This window comes from Salmo trutta, chromosome 2 (genome assembly GCF_901001165.1).
Source record: "Salmo trutta chromosome 2, fSalTru1.1, whole genome shotgun sequence".
NCBI lineage: Eukaryota > Metazoa > Chordata > Actinopteri > Salmoniformes > Salmonidae > Salmo > Salmo trutta.
The window spans coordinates 8,554,077-8,574,218 of NC_042958.1; the positions used below are offsets into that span (position 1 = coordinate 8,554,077).

General features: G+C 43.1%; 1 protein-coding gene across 1 annotated transcript in view; it reads right to left on the minus strand.

Annotated features, from left to right (window-relative positions):
• elovl2 (ELOVL fatty acid elongase 2) overlaps window positions 1-13,567 on the minus strand; it is a 20,414-nt gene extending 6,847 nt beyond the window's left edge. The window contains exons 1-3 of the mRNA XM_029692851.1: window positions 13,345-13,567; window positions 4,108-4,171; window positions 3,030-3,217 (exon numbers count right to left, since the gene is read on the minus strand). Coding sequence (XP_029548711.1) covers window positions 3,030-3,217; window positions 4,108-4,171; window positions 13,345-13,347 — 255 coding nt within the window. The 5' untranslated portion in view covers window positions 13,348-13,567. The remainder of the gene's footprint in view (window positions 1-3,029; window positions 3,218-4,107; window positions 4,172-13,344) is intronic.
• Between the last annotated feature and the right edge of the window lie 6,575 nt (window positions 13,568-20,142).

The following is a 20,142-nucleotide window of genomic DNA, read 5'->3' on the forward strand; positions in this document are numbered from 1 at the left end:
GCAAGACACCCCCAATAAAGGAGTGGTTCTGCAGGTGGGGACCACAGACCACTTCTCAGTTCCTATGCTTCCTGGCTGATGTTTTGGTCACTTTTGAATGCTGGCGGTGCTTTCACTCTAGTGGTAGCATGAGACGGAGTCTGCAACCCACACAAGTGGATCAGGTAGTGCAGCTCATCCAGGATGGCACATCAATGCGAGCTGTGGCAAGAAGGTTTGCTGTGTCAGCGTAGTGTCCAGAGCATGGAGGCGCTACCAGGAGACAGGCCAGTACATCAGGAGACGTGGAGGAGGCCGTAGGAGGGCAACAACCCAGCAGCAGGACCGCTACCTCCGCCTTTGTGCAAGGAGGAGCAGGAGGAGCCCTGCCAGAGCCCTGCAAAATGACCTCCAGCAGGCCACAAATGTGCATGTGTCTGCTCAAACGGTCAGAAACAGACTCCATGAGGGTGGTATGAGGGCCCGACGTCCACAGGTGGGGGTTGTGCTTACAGCTCAACACCGTGCAGGACGTTTGGCATTTGCCAGAGAACACCAAGATTGGCAAATTCGCCACTGGCGCCCTGTGCTCTTCACAGATGAAAGCAGGTTCACACTGAGCACGTGACAGACGTGACAGAGTCTAGAGACGCCGTGGAGAACGTTCTGCTGCCTGTAACATCCTCCAGCATGACCGGTTTGGCGGTGGGTCAGTCATGGTGTGGGGTGGCATTTCTTTGGGGGGCTGCACAGCCCTCCATGTGCTCGCCAGAGGTAGCCTGACTGCCATTAGGTACCGAGATGACATCCTCAGACCTCTTGTGAGACCATATGCTGGTGCGGTTGGCCCTGGGTTCCTCCTAATGCAAGACAATGATAGACCTTATGTGGCTGGAGTGTGTCAGCAGTTCCTGCAAGAGGAAGGCATTGATGCTATGGACTGGCCCAGACCTGAATCCAATTGAGCACATCTGGGACATCATGTCTCGCTCCATCCACCAACGCCACGTTGCACCACAGACTGTCCAGGAGTTGGCAGATGATTTAGTCCAGGTCTGGGACTCGTTTTACTGTGGATATAGACACTTTCGTACCTGTTTCCTCCAGCATCTTCACAAGGTCCTTTGCTGTTGTTCTGGGATTGATTTGCACTTCTCGCACCAAAGTGAGTTCATCTCTAGGAGACAGAATGCGTCTTCTTCCTGAGCGGTATGATGGCTGCCTGGTCCCATGGTGTTTATACTTGCATACTATTGTTTGTACAGATGAATGTGACACCGTCAGGTGTTTGGAAATTGCTCCCAAGGACGAACCAGACTTGTGGAGGTCTACAATTTTTTTCTGAGGTCTTGGCTGATTTCTTTTGCTTTTCCAATGATGTCAAGCAAAGAGGCACTGAGTTTGAAGGTAGGCCTTGGAATACATCCACAGGTACACCTCCAATTGACTCAAATTATGTCAATTAGCCTATCAGAAGCTTCTAAAGCCATGACATCATTTTCTGGAATTTTCCAAGCTGTTTAAAGGCACAGTTCACTTAGTGTACGTAAACTTCTGACCCACTGGAATTGGGATACAGTGAATTATAAGTGAAATAATCTGTCTGTAAACAATTGTTGGAAAAATGACTTGTGTCATTGTCACGTCCTGACCATAGAAAGAGGTTATTTTCTATGGTAGAGTAGGTCAGGGCGTGACAGGGTTTTTCCCCCTATGTTTTCTATTTCTATGTTGTCAGGTTCTATTTTTGTATTTCTATGTTGGGGTTTTGTTTGGGATGATCTCCAATTAGAGGCAGCTGGTCCTCGTTGTCTCTAATTGGAGATCATACTTAAGTAGGGGTTGTTTCCACCTGGGTTTGTGGGAGATTGTTTTTTGAGTAGTGTATGTTTCAACTCTGCGTCACGGTTTGTTGTTTTGTTCTTTAGTTTATGTATTGCATATTTTCACAGTGTAAATAAAATGTGGAACGACACACACGCTACACTTTGGTCCGCTTCTCCTTTCGACAACCGTGACAGTCATGCACAAAGTAAATGTCCTAACCGACTTGCCAAAACTATAGTTTGTTAACAAGAAATTTGTGGAGTGGTTGCAAAACGAGTTTTAATGACTCCAACCCAAGTGTATGTAAACTTCTGACTTCAACTGTAGATATGTACACACACACTCACAAACACCTGGGAGGGGTAAAAGAACATCACTTTGAGGCATCATATATTTTTTCACATGAATAATTTATCACTTTTGATCCGCTGTATAAAACTAGGGTGTTACTAATACAGATGTATAAAACTAGGATGTTACTAATACAGATGTATAAAACTAGGATGTTACTAATACAGATGTATAAAACTAGGATGTTACTAATACAGATATATAAAACTAGGATGTTACTAATAAAGATGTGTAAAACTAGGATGTTACTAGGACAGATGCCTTCTGACTTGTCTGACAGAGTAATGCTCTTTACACCTACTGTACTGTCACTAACACACACTCTTTACACCTACTGTACTGTCACAAACACACACTCTTTACACCTACTGTACTGTCACAAACACACACTCTTTACACCTACTGTACTGTCACTAACACACACTCTTTACACCTACTGTACTGTCACTAACACACACTCTTTACACCTACTGTACTGTCACAAACACACACTCTTTACACCTACTGTACTGTCACAAACACACACTCTTTACACCTACTGTACTGTCACAAACACACACTCTTTACACCTACTGTACTGTCACAAACACACACTCTTTACACCTACTGTACTGTCACAAACACACACTCCATGTACAGATGCCCTTTCCCAGGGTTGTGTTCATTAGGGTACGCAACGGAAAACGTTTCAAAATGTTTTGCAACAGAAAATGAAAATATACAATTCTTATTGGAGAAATCAAGGTTGTCTCTCCCTGTCCGTCTGTTTCTTCCGTTTGATGCCTAATGAACACGAGCCAGGGAATAAAGGCACTCACATCCCCGACTCAGACATCTCTCTGACCTCTGAGGTTTGTCTTAGAACAACTTACCTCAACCAACATGTACAGGGAGAGCATGGTCACAGAGAAGTTGTACACTTGTAAGACACCCTTGAGTGAGTATGCTGGCCTGTTCCTCATGTATTTTGATCCCAGGTATACTGAGAGGAGGTAAAGGATGGTGAGGGAGAGGGTGGGGAGATATGAGTCCAACAGAAGCCATCCTCGTACCCTGGAGTCTAAGTGGAGAGGGGGGGAGAACACAGTGAACAATCAGTGCTGGGATCATCATGCCATTCCATTATTCAAGCCATTACTGTTCAACCTGTCATAGGCAATAAGATCTAACATTGCACTCTGTTTGAACTGATTTGAAAAATATATAGTATGTTGTTTATGATTTTCATACGATTACAAATCCTTGTCGTAGCCTATATGGTTTATGTACTAAATACAAATCAAATTGTATTCGTCATGTCCACAGTTCACAGCAGGTATAAACAGTGCAGTGAAATGCTTACTTGCAATCTCTCTCAACAGTGTAGTACAATATCAATAATCAATAACATCAATAATCAATAATATCAATCATCAATAATACCAAAAGATAACTAAGATAACTGTTGACTAATTTATTCGCAAAAATTCCATATAAAAGTAATTCCCTAAGACATGACTTTCTATCACAACCTCAAGGCAACAATTCTAGCATAACTTACCTTGGACCAGGTATGTGTGTATAGGTATTCACATAGTAGGCTTATATAAAACATGTGTACACCATAACTGGCTATTTACTACTCTATTACAGAGTTATTACATAGGTTATTACACCTTAATAACACGGGTATAAAGCCTAAGTACTGTAAAATGTGTTGAAAGTGAATTAACAAGGGGATATGGCAAAGCTGTGGGAATTTGTAGTATTCAGATGGGTCAATCTGATCACATACAGCGACGTGTACCTAGACCGCTACTCTCCTGAGTGAGGTGAGCTTTGAAGGACTCTGTAATGTCAGTCACACATCAGCTGATGCTACTCTGTAGTCTGAGCAGACATATTTGTAGTTTTGACAACCACATTTGTAGTTTTAACAACCATTGCAGTCTTCAATTGGAAAATACATACCTCTGTCTTCAAACAGGAAGTAAAAAAGCTTGTTTAACCGCTCGTCCAAACTTTGTAAATGGTTCTGAAAGTTTAAAAAAAAGAAGAGAAGTCACTTGCAATAAATGTGTCTGTGTGTCACCGTACGGCATTTATATGGCATTTGTATGGCATTTATCAAAATAATGTACATCACATTATGGAGCCCATTTATCACATTATAGAGCCCATTAATCACATTATAGAGCCCATTAATCACATTATAGAGCCCATTTATCACATTATAGAGCCCATTAATCACATTATGGAGCCCATTTATCACATTATAGAGCCCATTAATCACATTATAGAGCCCATTAATCACATTATAGAGCCCATTTATCACATTATAGAGCCCATTTATCACCTTACAGAGCCCATTAATCACATTATAGAGCCCATTAATCACATTATAGAGCCCATTTATCACCTTACAGAGCCCATTAATCACATTATAGAACCCATTAATCACATTATAGAGCCCATTTATCACCTTACAGAGCCCATTAATCACATTATAGAGCCCATTTATCACATTACAGAGCACATTTATCACATTACAGAGCACATTTATCACATTATAGAGCCCATTTATCACACTATAGAGCCCATTTAACAAAATAATGTACATCTGTAACGGCTCTCGTTAGAAGGAGAAGTGGACCAAGGTGCAGCGTGGTAAATGTTCATGATAATTTATTTCACAACACACTCAAACAAAATAACAAAAGGCAAAAAAACGAAAGCGCACAGTTCTGTAAGGCACAGAATGCTAAACAGAAAATAACCTCCCACAAACACAGATGGAAAACAGGCTGCCTAAGTATGATTCCCAATGAGAGACAACGATAGACAGCTGCCTCTGATTGGGAACCACCCTCGTCCCAAAAACAAAGAAACAGAAAACATAGACTTCCCCACCTGAGTCACACCCTGACCTAACCAAACATAGAGAATAATAAAGATCTCTATGGTCAGGGCGTGACAGTACCCCCCCCCCAAAGGTGCAGACTCCGGCCGCAAACCTGAACCCATAGGGGAGGATCCGGGTGGGCATCTCCTCTTGGTGGAGGCTCCGGTGCGGGACGCAGATCCCCCTCCGCTTGGGGCTGGATCGGACCCTGGATCGTTGCCGGAGGAACCGGACCGTAGATCATCGCCGGAAGCTCTGGACTGGGAACCCCCGCTGGAGGCTCCGGATCGCCGACCGTCGCTAGAGGCTCCGGACCGCCGACCGTCGCTGGAGGCTCCGGACCGCGGACCGTCGCTGGAGACTCCGGACCGCGGACCGTCGCTGGAGGCTCCGGACCGCGGACCGTCGCTGGAGGCTCCGGACCGGGGACAGTCGCAGGAGGCTCCGGACCGGGGACAGTCGCTGGAGGCTCCGGAACGGAGACGTCGCTGGAGGCTCCGGACCGGGGACCGTCGCTGGAGGCTCCGGACCGGGGACCGTCGCTGGAGGCTCCGGACCGGGGACCGTCGCTGCAGGCTCCGCGCCATGGATCTTCTCTACAAGCTCCGCGCCATGGATCATCACTGGAGGCTCCGTGCCATGGATCATCACTGGAGGCTCCGGGCCATGGATTATCACTGGAGGCTCCGGGCCATGGATTATCACTGGAGGCTTCGTGCCATGGCTTATCACTGGAGGCTTCGGACCATGGATGATCACTACAGGCTCCGGGCCATGGATTATCTATGGAGGATTCATGCCATGGATCATCACAACAGGCTCCGGGCCATGGATCATCACTGGAGGCTTCGTGCCATGAATCATCACTGGAGGCCTCGGGCCATGGATCATCACTGGAGGCTTCGTACGTGGAGCCAGAACAGGTCTCACCGGACTGAGGAGACATATTGGCAGCCTGGTGCGTGGAGCAGGTACAGGGCGTACCAGGCTGGAGAGACGCACTAGAGACTAGGTGCGTGGAGCTGGCACAGGATATACTGGGCCATGGAGTCGCACTGGAGGTCTGGAGTGTAGAGCTGGCACAACCCGTCCTGGCTGGATGCTCACTTTAGCCCGGCAAGTGCGGGGCGCTGGCACAGGACGAACTGGACTGTGAAGGCGCACTGGCGACACAGTGCGTAGAGCTGGTGCAGGATATACTGGACCGAGGATGCGTACTGGAGACCAGGAGCGCTGAGCCAGCACAACCCGTCCTGGCTGAATGCTCACTTTAGCCCGGCAAATGCGGGGAGCCGGCAACGAGCGCACCGGGCTGTGAATGCGCACTGGGGATACCGTGCGCATCATCGCATAACACGGTGCCTGACTGGTCACACGCTCCCTATGGTAAGCACGGGGATTTGGCTGAGGTCTAAAACCTGACTCTGCTAATCTCTCCGTGTGACCCCCCAAAAATGTTTTGGGGAACTGCCTCTCGGGCTTCCGTCGTTGCCGTGCTAATTCCTCGTATCGTCGCCGTTCCTCTCTTGCTGCCTCTATCTCCTCCCTTGGACGGCTATACTCCCCAATCTGCGTCCAGGGCCCTTTGCCGTCCAGGATCTCCTCCCATGTCCAACTATCCTGGCCACGCTGCTTGGTCCGTTTTTTGGTGGGAGGTTCTGTAACGGCTCTCGTTAGGACAAGTGGACCAAGGTGCAGCGTGGTAAATGTTCATGATAATTTATTTTACAACACACTCAAACAAAATACCAAACGGTGAAAAAACGAAAGCGCACAGTTCTGTCAGGCACAGAATGCTAAACAGAAAATAACCTCCCACAAACACAGGTGGAAAACAGGCTGCCTAAGTATGATTCCCAGTCAGAGACAACGATAGACAGCTGCCTCTGATTGGGAACCACACTGGCCCAAAAACAAAGAAACAGAAAACATAGACTTCCCCACCCGAGTCACACCCTGACCTAACCAAACATAGAAAATAATAAGGATCTCTACGGTCAGGGCGTGACAACATCACATTATAGAGCACATTTATCACATTATAGAGCTCATTTATCACATTATAGAGCTAATTTATCACATTATAGATCCCATTAATCACATTATAGAGCCCATTTATCACACTATAGAGCCCATTAATCACATTATAGAGCCCATGTATCACATTATAGAGCTCATTTATCACATTATATAGCTCAGTTATCACATTATAGAGTCCATTAATCACATTATAGAGCCTATTTATCACATTATAGCGCACATTTAACAAAATAATGTACATCACATTATAGCGCTCATTTATCACATTATAGAGCCACTTTTCATGTAAACAGTCGGATTTTAGATGCAATTATGCAGTGAATTACAAATAAAACAAGGTCCTCAAATGCATCAAAAAACAGCACAAAAGTGGTCTACAGTGAGGGGAAAAAGTATTTCATCCCCTGCTGATTTTGTTCGTTTGCACACTGACAAAGAAATTATCAGTCTATAATTTTAATGGTAGGTTTATTTGAACGGTGAGAGACAGAATAACAACAAAAAAATCCAGAAAAACACATGTCAAAAATTGTATAAATTGATTTGCATTTTAATGAGGGAAATAAGTATTTGACCCCTCTGCAAAACATGACTTAGTACTTGGTGGCAAAACCCTTGTTGGCAATCACAGAGGTCAGATGTTTCTTGTAGTTGGCCACCAGGTTTGCACACATCTCAGGAGGGATTTTGTCCCACTCCTCTTTGCAGATCTTCAAGTCATTAAGGTTTCGAGGCTGACGTTTGGCAACTCGAACCTTCAGCTCCCTCCACAGATTTTCTATGGGATTAAGGTCTGGGGACTGGCTAGGCCACTCCAGGACCTTAATGTGCTTCTTCTTGAGCCACTCCTTTGTTGCCTTGGCCGTGTGTTTTGGGTCATTGCCATGCTGGAATACCCATCCACAACCCATTTTCAATGCCCTGGCTGAGGGAAGGAGGTTCTCACCCAAGATTTGACAGTACATGGCCCCGTCCATCGTCCCTTTGATGCGGTGAAGTTGTCCTGTCCCCTTAGCAGAAAAACACCCCCAAAGCATAATGTTTCCACCTCCATGTTTGACGGTGGGGATGGTGTTCTTGGGGTCATAGGCAGCATTCCTCCTCCTCCAAACACAGCGAGTTGAGTTGATGCCAAAGAGCTCCATTTTGGTCTCATCTGACCACAACACTTTCACCCAGTTGTCCTCTGAATCATTCAGATGTTCATTGGCAAACTTCAGACGGGCATGTATATGTGCTTTCTTGAGCAGGGGGACCTTACGGGCGCTGCAGGATTTCAGTCCTTCACAGCGTAGAGTGTTACCAATTGTTTTCTTGGTGACTATGGTCCCAGCTGCCTTGAGATCATTGACAAGATCCTCCCGTGTAGTTCTGGGCTAATTCCTCACCGTTCTCATGATCATTGCAACTCCACGAGGTGAGATCTTGCATGGAGCCCCAGGCCGAGGGAGATTGACAGTTCTTTTGTGTTTCTTCCATTTGCGAATAATCGCACCAACTGTTGTCACCTTCTCACCAAGCTGCTTGGCGATGGTCTTGTAGCAAATTCCAGCCTTGTGTAGGTCTACAATCTTTTCCCTGACATCCTTGGAGAGCTCTTTGGTCTTGGCCATGGTGGAGAGTTTGGAATCTGATTGATTGATTGCTTCTGTGGACAGGTGTCTTTTATACAGGTAACAAACTGAGATTAGGAGCACTCCCTTTAAGAGTGTGCTCCTAATCTCAGCTCGTTACCTGTATAAAGACACCTGGGAGCCAGAAATCTTTCTGATTGAGAGGGGGTCAAATACTTATTTCCCTCATTAAAATGCAAAATCATTTTATAACATTTTTGATATGCGTTTTTCTGGATTTTTTTGTTGTTATTCTGTCTCTCACTGTTCAAAAAAACCTACCATTAAAATTATAAACTGATCATTTATTTGTCAGTGGGCAAACGTACAAAATCAGCAGGGGATCAAATATTTTTTTCCCTCACTGTATATCAGATTCAATGACGAAGTTTCTTTGGGTTTTAGAAAAGCACTTAATAAATCCTATCTATTATTAAGCAATTGCCAAAATTAGGGTGACAGGTAGCCTGGCGGTTAAGCGTGTTAAGAGCATTGGGCCAGTAACCAAAAGGTTGCTGGTTTGAATCCCAGAGCAGACTAAGTGGGGTAATAATCTGTTGATGTGTCCTTGAGCAAGGCACTTAACCCTAATTGCTCCTGTAAGTCACTCTGGATAACAGTGTCTGCTAAATGTAAAATTGACTATTTCTTACAAAGATTATTGTCTCTGGCAAAATGCCTTTGCTGCAGCCTATGGTAAGCAAGGTGTTGGAAGTTGTAGTGGCTTATGTTCATACTGTATATGTTACTTGGTCAGCCAACACAATATTTGTCGAGTCACAGTAACCTGTATCCTATACATAATGTCAGGGAGTGGTGTGTTGCTCTTTGATCCCTACCTCTATCTCTCTCTCTGTCTTTCTCTTTCTCTCTCTTTCTCTCTCTTTCTCGTTCTCTCTCCATCTCTCTCTCACTGGGACACTGGAGAAAAGGTCACTAGGGGAAATGCCTCTCCTCTATTTGTCCCCCATTTCCAAGAGCTTTACTGTTTATTGATCCAGGCCACCGCGGTCTGCAGTAACAAATGTCGGAAGGGCAACCTGGGGGGAACAAGCGGTAGGGGCCATATTGACATTTCAGTCTACCTCCACCTTCTTTAGGAGATGGGCCGACACAGACCAAACCTGATACGCTATGGGGTGTTGGGTTTCTGACGCAGAGGAGACAAACACAGTTTGTGACCTGTCCTCAGCTCTTTGGTGCCACCATATTGGCATCTCCTGTCCTGTACATGTCCAGGGGCGCTTAGTGTCCCTTATCTCATTAAACTGAGCTGAGAGTTAAAACTATCCCTTAGGTCTATGGGCCAACAGACAGACATACAGGGCTGGCTACTTAGTTAGAAAGCCAGCAATGACAGCCAGAGCACATACAAATCATGGAAATATTGATTTTAGTTGCTATGGATAACCATCTTTCATATTGTTGATAAGCTATATCACAGTTCTGCAAGCACTTTTGAGCATTATGGGAAAAAAACAAATATATTTTATTCAAATACAGATATAGGATTTTAATTTGATCACCCTCTAGTTATAAAACCTTGCTATCCTCTGCTGTTTCCCAATCATTTACTTTGTCACCTGGCTGTCTTTAGTCTACTCTTTGTCTTTCTTTTACCTGGCCTAGCTTCAAGCAGATACTCAAAGTTAGAACAACTAGCTTTTGGTTCAGATTGTCAGTATCCCTCCCTATACTAAGCACAGTATCCCTCCCTATACTAAGTACAGTATCCCTCCCTATACTAAGCACAGTATCCCTCCCTATACTAAGTACAGTATCCCTCCCTATACTAAGCACAGTATCCCTCCCTATACTAAGCACAGTATCCCTCCCTATACTAAGCACAGTATCCCTCCCTATACTAAGCACAGTATCCCTCCCTATACTAAGTACAGTATCCCTCCCTATACTAAGCACAGTATCCCTCCCTATACTAAGCACAGTATCCCTCCCTATACTAAGCACAGTATCCCTCCCTATACTAAGCACAGTATCCCTCCCTATACTAAGCACAGTATCCCTCCCTATACTAAGCACAGTATCCCTCCCTATACTAAGTACAGTATCCCTCCCTATACTAAGCACAGTATCCCTCCCTATACTAAGCACAGTATCCCTCCCTATACTAAGCACAGTATCCCTCCCTATACTAAGCACAGTATCCCTCCCTATACTAAGCACAGTATCCCTCCCTATACTAAGCACAGTATCCCTCCCTATACTAAGCACAGTATCCCTCCCTATACTAAGTACAGTATCCCTCCCTATACTAAGCACAGTATCCCTCCCTATACTAAGCACAGTATCCCTCCCTATACTAAGCACAGTATCCCTCCCTATACTAAGCACAGTATCCCTCCCTATACTAAGCACAGTATCCCTCCCTATACTAAGTACAGTATCCCTCCCTATACTAAGCACAGTATCCCTCCCTATACTAAGTACAGTATCCCTCCCTATACTAAGCACAGTATCCCTCCCTATACTAAGCACAGTATCCCTCCCTATACTAAGCACAGTATCCCTCCCTATACTAAGCACAGTATCCCTCCCTATACTAAGCACAGTATCCCTCCCTATACTTAGCACAGTATCCCTCCCTATACTAAGCACAGTATCCCTCCCTATACTAAGCACAGTATCCCTCCCTATACTAAGCGCAGTATCCCTCCCTATACTAAGCACAGTATCCCTCCCTATACTAAGCACAGTATCCCTCCCTATACTAAGCACAGTATCCCTCCCTATACTAAGCACAGTATCCCTCCCTATACTAAGCACAGTATCCCTCCCTATACTAAGCACAGTATCCCTCCCTATACTAAGCACAGTAAAGTAAAATGTTCCTCTAAGATTTTCCCCATGGGCATTGACAAGGTTATCGTTAGCCCCATTTGTTAGTTCATAATGAAATGGGGAAGGGTATTGGTAAAAACCTAGATTGGTGGTCAAGCCAGAAGGGCCAGAGTTTAGGATTAGCTGGGATTGGAGGAAAATGAATCATTTTTGTGTGGGGTTTATGTGCATCTTAATAGCCCAGAGCAGCTTTGTAATTCCTGATTTCCCAGCTCCTGGCTGACAGCATCTTTGAAGCAACTCTGACTCTTGTTTACGATCAAAGTTCAATAAATCATTCAGATGGAATTGGAAGTATTGTTGTGTTTGAACAGGGTTCGTTAACAGGTTACATCTCTCCAGCCCCTCCCTCAGCTTTTTACTGAAACAGTAGTGGGGAGATTGTTTTGTTATTGTTTCAACTGCAGATTTCCTCTTTATAGAACAGAATTGGTTCTAGCTGACACAAGCACTCTACTAAAAGGGACCAACAAGCATGACAGGTATTGACCAAGTAAAAAAGACAACGTCTCTTTAGACGTTGAAAAAAATAAAGGTTTGAATACTGTAGGTATTAAATGGTGGTGAGCGATTAGTGCTTCTTGAGGTCGGTTCGGTTTCAGTTCATTTATTTAGAAAATAATGACAGTTTCGATTTCGGTTTGGATTATACATTTTTGTTAATAAATGCACTATGCATTATGTGGGTTGAATGCTGTAACAACACAGAATATAACAATTAATAAAAGGCCCATGGTAGTGACTGCCCATTACTGCTTATTACTTATTAGCCATAATTTATTACTTTACTTTAATAAAATATTTCAGTTGTTGTGTATATTACTTTTTTTTTTATTTGATAACTTTATTACTTAATTCCAATTCATCATCTCATCTCTATAGAGCTGCTGCCTATGCTGTTTGACAAAATCACTATTTTAGTAGTTCTTCAAAGTAAATAAGGCTTTTATGACTGCTGAGTACCAACTATCAGTCACTTAGATCATGTATTTTCAGGTAGAGATACCTTGCGATGCAACTGCTCTCTATCCCTCTTGATGGCTCATTCTTGTTTCTTTTATGTAGCAGGCTAAAAGAAACACAGACCAGATAAGTAGGCACACAATGGATTATGATCATTGTAGTTAATTACCACGTTTTCTGCAATAAACTATGTAGAATATTGGCCTATTAGAAACTACAACTCCCTAAAACATCGCAAAGTTCTCGCTTGATCTAAGAGAAACTATGCAACGAGTGCACAGGAAAAAAGAAAGAAATGAGATTCAAATAATTGAATCTACATTGGTCAATTAGATGTTTAAAAACGAAAAATAACCGACATTTCTGGTTAATAGCGCAGCACTAGGTTTTATCATAGTGTGCACACTGCACATAGTAATACAAATATTATTAAAATACATATGATATATGCACCATGCAATAACATGCTACAATATAGGATAATATATATTTCTGTTTAGCCTTCTGCAGTGAACAAAATCAATTCCGACATAATAAATATGTAGCTAACTATTGAGTTTGAAATTTGCACTTTCCCATCACCCTGACCATCATCAGTTGCACATTCCTTGCTTTTACTTAACTTTCCCAAGTATAAAAACACCGATAGTGCCTCTAATTCAAGTCTGACACAAGACTTCCAATAATTCTATGAAAATTCAGACAATCACACGAATCAGAGTTATTTCCCCAAGAGGTATCTCCCTTCGAACGTGTTGTCACCTGTGTCAAACATCAGTTGACGCCCATACAAAATGCCAACAGTATAGCCTATATGTGTAGTGTGCTTACCATCTCTTTTTGCTGGATGTAAAAAGCCCTGTAATTTGTACCGCGGAGGTCAAATAGCGTTGAGATTGTGAGGCACGTTACCCTGGAGAGAGAGAGGTGGACTAGAGGAGACAGAAGCTGCGCTGTCCAGGGTATCTCAGTATCTGCTTTTAGCTCGCTCTGGCATGCATCCACAAACCCCACGAATTATGGTATGTCATATATGCCGGTCTGTGCTCTGTGATGCCGCCACAGACATGCAGGGCGGAGGGGCGGTAGGGGGATGCTAAAATGACCGACAGGGACTGCGGCCAATCATGTCGCACGCCAGCGCGGGCGCGCTTCTAGCAGCGGTGGTGAGGCAATCGAACCATACCATGGACGCTGCCGGGGTTGAACATGACTGGATGGATGGGATGGGTGGGTCGGCATTGTCTGTTTAGATGATGATGCTACTAAATCGGGTAATCACGCGTGAGACTGAGAGAACCACTGGATGACACATGAACATAGGCTGCGGGTAGGGAAAAGGCAACATTATTGACCCGACCAAGGCAGTACGCTTTACAGGGTAAACCTACAACGCTCATTATCTGCAATGGGATATGGCTTAAACGGATGTATCTCCCTTCTAACGCAACTATTGCATTTAAACGGTCTTGTCCACCAATTATCTAGAATAGGCCAAAATGTTTTTTAGTTTATTCAGAGCAGCTTAGCTGTCATACCTCCAAATGCATTTAAGACTGTCTTTGTTCAAATCAAATCAAACTTTATTTGTCACATGCGCCGAATAAAGTGTAGACTTTTCCGTGAAATGCTTACTAACAAGCCTTTAACCAACAGTGCAGTTCAAGAAGAAGAAAATATTTACCAAGTAGACTAAAATAAAAAGTAATAATAAAAAGTTAAGAATAACAATAAAGAGGCTATGAACAGGGGGTACCGGTACCGAGTCAGTGTGCAGGGATACAGGTTAGTTGATGTAATCTGTACTTGTAGGTGGGGGCGAAGTGACTATGCACAGGTAGCAAACAAACAGAGAGTAGCAGCAGTGTATAAAATGGACGGGGGTCAATGTAAATTGTCAGGTGGCGATTTTATGAATTGTTCAGCAGTCTTATGGCTTGGGGGTAGAAGCTGTTGAGCAGCCTTTTGGTCCTAGACTTGGCACTTTGTTATATTTACAGTTGGGATATTTTTTCTAAATAAATTCACACACACACGTACACACACACACACACACACACACACACACACACACACACACACACACACACACACACACACACACACACACACACACACACAGAGACACACACACACACACACACACACACACACACACACAGAGACACACACACACACACACACACACACACACACACACATAAATGAACTGAAACAGGCCTCTAAAGACCTAGGCTATATGCAAACCCTTTGCCTTCTCTTTTTGTTTAAACCAGCAATTTCCTATGTGACCATTACAACACCTTGCGATCTTCAAGAGAACACCTGCCAACTTGCTCTATGTCAACACCATTGCATAGTTAAATGACTTCATATGGGGCTTCATTTGAATAGGCAAACTTCCACCTGTCACACAAAATGTCCATTAACCAATGCATCCAGCTTCAAGCTGTGGTTGTTGATTTGACAACACTTTGCATAGTGCCAAGTGTTACCATAAACACATTCTCAATGGTGTCAGTCAGTACAGATCCAGCTCCACAAGTCAATTACAATGCTGTATAATATATTAGCCTAATATGATTGATATTATTATATCATGTTAACAGTTTATGATTTATTTATCAAATAAAATATTTAACATGATGGAAAGTGTGTGAGAAAACATTTACTATATTATTAGTTATATTTGTTATTCATAAAGTATGTGTAGGCCTACCACTAGGTCTATGTAAATGCTGCAGTGCATGCTGGGCTGAATTGTGTGTGAGCTGATGATAATGCTCAGAGGTAATCTACACTGAGTGTACAAAACATTCTCTTTTCATGACATAGACTGACCAGGTGAATCCAGGTGAATGCTTTGATCCTTAATTGATGTCACTTGTTAAATCCACTTCAATCAGACTAGATGAAGGGGAGGAGACAGGTTTAAGAAGGATTTTTAAGCCTTGAGACAACTGAGACATGGATTGTGTATGTGTGTCATTCAGAGGGTGAATGGGCAAGACAAAATATTTAAGTCGCTTTGAACGGGTATGGTAGTAGGTGTCAGGGCCACCAGTTTGAGTGTGTCAAGAACTGCAGGGCTGCTGAGTTTTTCACGCTCAACAGTTTCCCATGTGTATCAAGAATGGTCCACCACCCAAAGGACATCCAGCCAACTTGACACAAAGCATTGGAGTCAACATGGGCCAGCATCCCTGTGGAACGCTTTCCACACCTTGTAAAGTCTATGCCCTGACGAATTGAGGTTGTTCTGAGGGCAAACGGGGGTGCAACTGGAGATTAGGAAGGTGTTCCTAATATTTTGTCCACTCAGTGTATGATCTGTAGCTGTGGTGGTGCTGCCGCCATGTGGATATGTAGCTGAAGGTATTGTGGTGGTTACCAGTTGACACATGCGTTGGAAGTGAGGCTAAATTAACTGTTTGGAATTAAACTTAGAATGGTCCCAGATCTGTCTGTAGCCTGGTCCCAGATCTGTCAGTAGCCTGGTCCCAGATCTGTCTGTAGCCTGGTCCCAGATCTGTCTGTAGCCTGGTCCCAGATCTGTCTGTAGCCTGGTCCCAGAGCTGTCTGTAGCCTGATCCCAGATCTGTCAGTAGCCTGGTCCCAGATCTGTCTGTAGCCTGGTCCCAGATCTGTCTGTAGCCTGGTCCCAGATCTGTCAGTAGCCTGGTCCTAGATCTGTCTGTAGCCTGGTCCCAGATCTGTCTGTAGCCTGGTCCCAGCTCTCTCTGTGCTTTTGACTACTCCACTGTCATCGTCAATTCCATGAGTTGGCAAGAGAGCAGTAACAGACTGGCAACTAGGCTAGGGTAAACTCACCTGAATAATTATTCATATTTGTTCACGTTAGTTTATATTTATTTGTCCTCCATTACATTCAATTCAATGCTCACGCTTTGTTTTAATTTGAACAAGAAGAAGTATGCCTTGACTTGCAGAACTCAGGCTTGCATTTACGAATTGTCTCCACAAGACATCGTTTAGATTAGAACATGCACCAGTGATGGCCTCACCGCAGACACAGAATAGCCATTCCAGGGGAACTTTGTACTTTTGTGACACACCACGCTCTCTGCACTGGCCCATCCATAAAACAGTGTTCCTTTTCCAAGATATGATTCATGGTTACCAATCAACGGGAGTGTATAATGTATATTCATGGTACTGTCTTGATAAGGAAGCTATGGCCCCATGGACTCTTTCTGAGAACTCAAGATATCCAAAGACAATATATCATGTCATACCATAATGTTCTGGTAAAACACCCCCAATAAATGTACAGTCTAATGCAGAGGCGTGCCTTGCCCCCTTAGATTTGTCCCGTAAAAAAAACGGGGGGGAAAATAAAATGACTCTGTAATCCTACTAGCCACTTAGCAGTTTTATGAAGTTGGCTTTAGCTAGCCCAGATAGGTTCCCAGTCTCCCAACCTCATAACTAGCCACCTAGAAGCTATTTCAGGCGATAAAGTTAGAGTAGCTAGCTTGTCTAACTATCTTAGCATGCTAAGGTTGGTAGACTTTAGAAAAGTAAGCAATAACTAAATACTGAGTAAGACTCACATTCCTTTCAATCTTTTACCCAGATTTTTGTGAAGATGCAGAGAAGCACATTTAGTTTCATTAACAGAAGAACCACCAATCAGGAGGAGATAGAGAGCTCAAGAGGTATGCTTAGATATGCAGAATAATCTATATATATATATTTTTTACATAGAATTAAGCAGAATAATTATGGCTCTAGATTGCATGAAAAATCTGTTTCAGGTCTTTGAAAAAAGCTAAGTTCTCCAATTTATGGAGGGGAGGCATAGCCCCCCTGTGGACCAGCCCCAGCCATCCTCACGTACTTTCTTCCCCCTCAGATTTTGGGGTGCATAACATCCCTTGTCTTATGTGGAATATTCATTGGTGCCAACCACTGACTCATTTTTGAGTGCTTAGAAATGTTATATCCAAAGACATCAATGATTAAGTCTTTATACCAAAACATTTTTAGTTCACTTCATATTAAACTTCAATTTTCCAATCTTTTGAACCTTCAGTTTGTTCTTCAATTCATACACCTTGGTTGAACTGTGAGATAGAGGCAGTATACTTTCCCCATTTCTACACAGACAGGCTGAGTAGTACTTCATGTATTCTCAGACCTCTTCTGGACAAAGCCAATATTTGCGGGTTCAAGTTTCTCTACTTGTCAGACAATCTCCACCTGCACAAAGCCTGCCCTGCGTTACACAACCAGCCACGCTGCACACACTAAAAAGTCAAGGTAGTAGACTAGCCATAACGTTATCGATATCTCTTTTGAGTAAAGTTCATAGCCAAGTCATCCATTCAACACCTTTCATTAGTTAGTTGCTGACACAATCTTATTACCACTACAATGTACAGTCCGCCTACTTCAGCCCTGTGGTATCAAATAGGCTTTATTTATGAACTGCCCAATAAACGTTTAGATCACCATTCAAGGCTGACAGCCCATGCTGGGCTGGGGGTGAACATTTGGTAATTTGCTGCTGTAGGGATGTTGCAGGTCTACTACACAGGAATCTAGACTCTTATTTGTGGTGAGAAGTGCCATTTTAGTTTTCTGGTAACATTTTACTGTATAATGCATTATGATGCTGTAATACAGAATCAGTCAAAAGTTTGGACACACCTACTTATTCCAGGGTTTTTCTTTATTTTACTATTTTCTACGTTGTAAAATAATAGTGAAGACATCAACACTATGAAATAACACATATGGAATCATATAGTAACCAAAAGTGTTAAACTAATCAAAATATATTTTATATTTGAGATTCTTCAAAGTAGCCAATCTTTACCTTGATGACAGCTTTGCACACTCTGGGCATTCTCTCAACCAGCTTGATGATGTAGTCACCTGGAATGCATTTCAATTAACAGATTTGTTGAAAGTTAATTTGTGGAATTTCTTTCCTTCTTAATGGGTTTGAGCAGAAGATAGCCCTATTTGGTAAAATACTAAGTCCATATTATGGAAAGAACAGCTCAAATAAGCAAAGAGAAACGACAGTCCATGAAAGTCAGTCAATCCAGAAAATTTCAAGAAATCTGAAGGTTTCTTAAAGTGGTCTCATAACCATCAAGCGCTATGTTGAAACTGGCTCTCATTAGGACCGCCACAGAAATGGAAGACCCACAGTTACCTCTGCTGCAGAGGATAAGTTCATTAGAGGTAACTGCACCTCAGAAATTGGAGCCCAAATAAATGCTTGACAGAGTTCAAGTAACAGACATCAACATCAACTGTTCAGAGGAGACTGTGTGACTCAGGCCTTCATGGATGAATTTCTACAAGGAAACTACTACTAAATGACACCAATAAAAAGAAGAGACTTGCTTGGGCCAAGAAACATGAGCAATGGACATTAGACCGGAGGAAATTGGTCCTTTGGTCTGGAGTCCAAATGTGAGATTTTTGGTTCCAACCGCCGTGTCTTTGTGAGACGCAGAGTAGGTGAACATATGATCTCCACATGTGTGGTTCCCACCGTGAAGCATGGAAGAGGAGGTGTGATGGTGCTTTGCTGGTGACAACGTCAGTGATTTATTTAGAATTCAAGGCAAACTTAACCAGCATGGCTACCACAGCATTCTGCAGCGATACGTCTTCCCATCTGGTTTGCGCTTAGTAGAACTATCATTTGTTTTTCAACAGGACAATGACCCAACACACCTCCATGCGGTGTAAGGGCTATTTGACCAAGAAGGAGAGTGATGGAGTGCTGCATCAGATGATCTGGCCTCCACAATCACTCAATTGAGATGGTTTAGGATGAGTTGGACTGCAGAGTGAAGGAAAAGCAGCCAAGTGAAAAGCAGCCAAAAAGTGCTCAGCATATGTGGGAACTCCTTCAAGACTGTTGGAAAAGCATTCCAGGTGAAGTTGGTTGAGAGAATGCCAAGAGTGTGCAAAGCTGTCATCAAGGCTTTGAAGAATCTCAAATATAAAATATATTTTGAGTTGTTGAACACTTTATTTGGTTACTATGTGATTCCATATGTGTTATTTCATAGTTTTGATATCTTCACTATTATTCTACAATATCGAAAGTAATAAAAATAAAGAAAAACCCTTGAATGAGTAGATGTGTCCAAGCTTTTGGCTGGTACTGTATATATTGTGTGATTTGTCATAACCATGTATGACAGCCATACTGTCTTTATATCATCTCATAACGTGTTAAACAACAGCTTTTTTCAGATTTTTACCTCTGGGCCAGGTACAATTGGAAACTAAACAGGCAACAGGAAAGCTGATGATCTCTCATCCAAGATAGCCCACCAATCACTGCCGTTGTGCCCTTAAACAAATTACCTAGGCCCTACAATTTCTACTGTCGTATTGCTGTGTGTGTGTGAGGTTGAGTATTGTGACAGCAAAATTATTCATTCCCATTGAAAAATGGGCAGTAAAGTATCTAGTCTGTTCTATTATATGGGCCTATGACTAGGTTTACAAAAATATAATATGGGCTCATACAAATAACAAGTTATAAATAATTGTATTTTTGTATGGAGGTCAACGAGGGAGTGTTACATTTGGTTAATTTGATCGAATAGAAGCTTCGTAATGGTTAGGTTGTTA